At 39.0% G+C, this 4,951-nt stretch overlaps 2 protein-coding genes across 4 annotated transcripts in view; one reads left to right on the top strand and one right to left on the bottom strand.

Annotated features, from left to right (window-relative positions):
* The window catches only part of LOC101856476 (cilia- and flagella-associated protein 157), a 16,550-nt gene extending 15,459 nt beyond the window's left edge, over nucleotides 1-1,091 (bottom strand). The window contains exon 1 of the mRNA XM_005088910.3: nucleotides 511-1,091. Within this exon, the coding sequence (XP_005088967.1) occupies nucleotides 511-671 (161 nt within the window). The 5' untranslated portion in view covers nucleotides 672-1,091. The remainder of the gene's footprint in view (nucleotides 1-510) is intronic.
* LOC101854761 (rab9 effector protein with kelch motifs) overlaps nucleotides 1,085-4,951 on the top strand; it is a 12,591-nt gene continuing 8,724 nt past the window's right edge. For all 3 annotated transcript variants that reach the window (XM_005088810.3, XM_005088809.3, XM_005088808.3), the window contains exon 1: nucleotides 1,085-1,171. The gene's annotated coding sequence lies outside the window, so the exon portion shown is untranslated. The remainder of the gene's footprint in view (nucleotides 1,172-4,951) is intronic.

Consider the following 4,951-nt stretch of genomic DNA (forward strand, 5'->3'; position numbering starts at 1 on the left):
CAACCTTTCTTAGGCTTTTGAGCGACAGCCTGGGTTGCTTAGACAACCGCGGTACATTAATTACTACATGTTTAACTAAACAAGGCTATTGCAGCAACAACAAAAATTGCCTAAACAATGAAAAAAAAATAGAGGCCAGCTAAGCCCACTCAAATACATCATAGAATCTAGGCCTAGGTCAAAGTCCAAAGGTCGAGATTGAAAAACCGGCGGAAACGTGTCGAGGCTTAGGCCAAAAGATCAGCTGGAAAAACCCAGCGGAAAATAACCAAATATGTTTATTCTCCGCTGGGCGGAAATGTGTCTTGCTAGGCCAAGCGGGCAGCTTGAAAAACCCTCTGGAAAATAAACAAATTTGGCTATTCTCCGCTGGGCGGAAAATTAAACTTTTGTTTATTTTCGGGCGGAAAATAGACACAGCCATAAAAAATAGCATATGGTATGCTGTTAGGTAGCATCCTTTAATTATGCATTACAACATAATAACCAGTTTAGTAATTAACAACTTACCTGACCAATCTCTCTTCGAGATCTTTGATCTGAATCAAGAAAAATTCTTTTGTCTCTGGGTCGACTTTAGCAGCTTGATTTTGAGGGGGCTGTTTTGCCCCTTTTCCTTTGCCTTTACCCTTCTTCCCCTTTCCACTTCCCTTCTTTTTCTTTGGCGGCATCTTGTTCTTTGTACAGGACTAGTGTCTGGATGACACAAACAAATCCAAATAAACTGGCACAACAGCAACAACTAAATAAATAACACTGGCGCGTATAGGACTACTGTAGGGTTCACCATAAAACCAAACAAGGTTTAGATGGCCGCCATCTTGTTACTTTTTAAAGGTATCTAGGCAACTGAACTAAAAATAACACATATGATATTAACACAAAACAAAATCTACCTTTGATTCTGATACAAATAAATTTGAGCAGAAGAAAATTAGGGCAATTTTTTTCACAGTTGAATTCTTTTTTAGGAAATGTGTTTATTAGGAGTTTTGTACAGTAAAAATCAAAACAATTTATGTGCTTCGAGATTGCGGAAGTCTGTAAACTGTAAATAAAAAACAAGAAATCGTCACATTCTTCCGTTCCATTTCCTGTAGCGTTGGTCGACAACGGTTCTGGTCCACTACATTCCTAAACTTGCACTTCTGACTTCTTCTTGTGAAAGTCGGTATGTATTCCTCACACTGGACACTGGAAAGTGATATTAAATTCAAAATTAGAGGATGTGTGGTTACATCTAGATTCTAGATTATCTAGACGTCTTTATAAAAGTATACTTTTCTTTCGCTTCTCACTAACAGCCTTTGAACTTGACATCATTTTTCAGTAGGCCTAACCTAGATTTTAGATTCTCTATTATTATTGTTTGTACCAAGGCGTCCCAGGTCCAAGCTGATAGATCTAGACTCTAGATCTAGATCACAGTGCCTGTACTGTGTACTTTTAACTTTCTCCTACCTGCAAAGGCAAGGCCAAGATCTAAGCAGGCGCTATTACTATTACTATTATTTGCAACGCCGCGTTCTGAATAGAGCTTCCTTGCCCTTGAAACGCAGCATTCTGAATAGCGCCCATGCTATTTGAAACGCCAGTACCAGTAGCCATCGTTTCTACATAATAATAGTATAGTTTTGCGTGAATTGAGGGAGCTTTCTCAGTTTCTACGTCAAACCTCCTAGGATTTGACTCCTTTTTTATGACGTTGGCTTCCGATCAATATTGGGTAGATCTCTAGAACTAGATCTAGAATCTAGATCTAACAATTGTTTCTGACACTGACATTGTTTGCACAAAAGTAATCTTGTTCATCTCTCATCATAATAGTTTGAGTTTGGGCAATAAGTAAAAAAAGACGCTTGGATAACAAATTTTACAAGACGGTGCAACTCGGTCTAAAAGCACTATTTCCTGTCCGCTGTGTCGTCATACAATACCTAAAAATAATTATTAGATCTATCTCTGCGTGCAATTTATATTTTGTCATCACACATGGCGTCGCCTGATCTAGATTTTTAGGCTTCGGCGTTTAAATTAGCAGGGCCTGGGGTAATGTGAATACATTCTGCACTGAATCCTGGTCCCGGAAGTGTTTTTTTTTTCTTCTCCTGAGCCTAAAATTATTTTTTTTTAATAATTAGACTCACAAAACAAGGAAAGCCACTATTGAGCTTTAACCAGGCCTAAATTGGTAAAAGGAAAAGTATAGACACCTACTTTACTTTGTGTAAAAGCTCCTCTTGCTGACGAAACCAAAATGTGCATGCTTCATCACTACGTAAAAAAACACAAAGCAACAAGTTATAATTATGAGAAAAAATTGTTGGTCAATCAGGAGGAGGAGAAAAAAAAAAAATAAAAAAATGCAGGATCGGGATTCGTACCCACGCTCATGAAATAATGGTTTGACTTCAAACGCAGACGCGCTGTCCTTTCGGCCATTGAGATCAGAACTTCCAACAGCGAAGCGTAGATTAAGCCCTATATTTAACACGCAGCGTTTTATTTAGTTGCAAATAGAAGGCACGTCCAAGATTTAATTGTCAAACGCCAATTATGGGTGATTTTTGCAAAGTGAAAGTCAGCTCCTTAACTCTTTAACTTTTTTCCTACCAGGCCAAAATCCACCACTGGCCCAGGGCTTTTCCCTCTCTATTTTTATGCCCCTACTCCGCCAAAGTAAAATGTCAAAACATCGAACTAAACACACAAGAAACCATATCTTATGGCCCATCAAACTGAAGGTAAAAAAATAACCTATCAGATGGCGATACAATATTGAAGGTTTATTCCAATTACATTATTTTGGGGTTCTAAAGTGATTATGCAATATCGAAGGTGTCATATGAAATGAACAATTTTCCAGCTTTGAAAGGTCATATATATCTTAAAAAAAACAACAGCATCATTCAAATTTCCCAGGTAGGTTGCCTCAAGTAATGCGAAGAAATGCTGAAAGTTGTGTATGTGTACCTAATATAGAAGTGAAAATATGAGACATATACTGAAGTCAGGGGAGCGCTTTTTTCCTTATATTTACGTGTCGAAGGCGCTGAAATGACTAAAAATGATCTCTCAGTGCTATATATTTTCTTTCGTATCTGCTAACAGGAAGTTTATTCTGTTATTTTGAAAACGTGGATCGGCCGAGAATTTCGTGTCTTTTCATTACTGGATTGGAATAGATAACGAGCCACTTGAGACGTATTTTGCGGCTCTCGATTCCCCCCCCGTTTCCAGGAGTTTCTTTCTACAGTCACCTAAACCTAATGCATCATGTCTTATTATAACCCAAAAGCTTTCCTCCAACTTCTAAATAGCGGAAACAAAGGCTTAGTCATTACAAAAACAACTTGGTTTGGGAATAGTTCCGAAAAGCAAGCAAAAACTAGCCCTAGATAAAACGAAACAGTTGTCACTAACTAGTACTGGATGCTCCCAGCGTCCAATGGCGAACAGGATTATTACTGCCGGATGCTTCCAGTGTCCGATGAGGTTCAAAGAGTTAGATTTCTACTTCTGTAATGAATTCTCAACTTAGAACAAGAAGTTCAAGAGGCCTGTTTGTTGTGTTAAGAATTGTCACCCTTTTTTTTTTGCATTTTTGTCATTTGGTTATCTTATTTTGTAATATTAATTGCAATGGCTCAACTTATACACAGTCAGTATTAATGATTACTGTTACGGGCATAATAATCAGGTTGCAGTTCTGGAGAAGTACAAAAAATTCAGTTCGATATTAGGTTAACTTTTTAGTCAGTTTTTTACCATACTGTAATCACACCAATGTCACTGATGCTACTGTATATCGAAAAAAATATTTTCCCACAACAATGCCTATTTTCTCTTCACTTGTTAGTCTTGTATGGATTCTATTTGCCTAAGGTATATTTTTACTTTCACTCCTGCACACAGATGCACTGCTTTGAGGGTCAAACTATTATTTGCTGCAGATCACACATATAGCCAGTAAAACTGTCGCAAATCAATTATTTTCAAGTGAATTTCAAACCTAACTGCAAAGCATCAAATTATAAACTAAAACATGGGGGCATGCCCCCCTGCCCTGTAACCCCCCAGATTTTTTTCTTCTTCACTGAAACCCCCCGATTGGTCCAAGGCGCAGGAATTACTTAACTATATATATATGCAAATAGGGTGTGATGAAGTTCCATTTTATAAAACATAAAATATTTTTTAAACTATTAATTTGCGACGGAAATGAAGTCAATATTATTAATTCGTGTTCTGCACATCAGTATACAGTCGAACCTGTATAAAATGGAATGGCAAGGGAGCCAGAAAAAAATTCTGTCTGAGACAGGGAAATTTAATGGGGAGACTGAGGTTGGGGGGATTCAAAGGCCCAGCCGGTTGAATGAAGGATCACTTGTCCGATCGGCAAGCAATGGTCAAAACTTCACACCTCTCAATTGCTATCCTGTCTGGTACTGACATGCGTCAGTCTTTCTTATCCAATTACCACCAGTGCTTGCCTTTCATAGGACCACTGTTTGACCTATTAAAAACAGAAACGTTTGAACATCTCCTTTGCTTCCACCCTTAGCCCCACCAACCAATGCCACCCCTCACTGCCATCATTGTAACAACGATCGGAGGAACTCTTCTCAGCTGGCCGTACGATCAGGGCGGCAGACATTGGTCAACCTAATTTCACACCTCTGGCTTCTGGCTACCCAGGAAAGTTTCCGTAGTGGCTTGCTACTCAAGCACTCTCATGGGCAGTCGTGAGATTTCACACCCACTGTACACTGACCATCTGCATTGCTCAGGGCTCACATGATGGGATAACATCTACCCCGAAATTGCACCCCTTCTACCCTTCCTCGCCCAAAGGCATGGCCATAGCGTTTAATTTAGAGCCGGCGGAACCAAACTTGCGAGTTTTGTTTAAAATCAAAGCTGAGCGGGCAAAGCATTTTCCATCTTA

This window comes from Aplysia californica, unplaced genomic scaffold (genome assembly GCF_000002075.1).
Source record: "Aplysia californica isolate F4 #8 unplaced genomic scaffold, AplCal3.0 scaffold00001, whole genome shotgun sequence".
NCBI classification, from domain to species: domain Eukaryota; kingdom Metazoa; phylum Mollusca; class Gastropoda; order Aplysiida; family Aplysiidae; genus Aplysia; species Aplysia californica.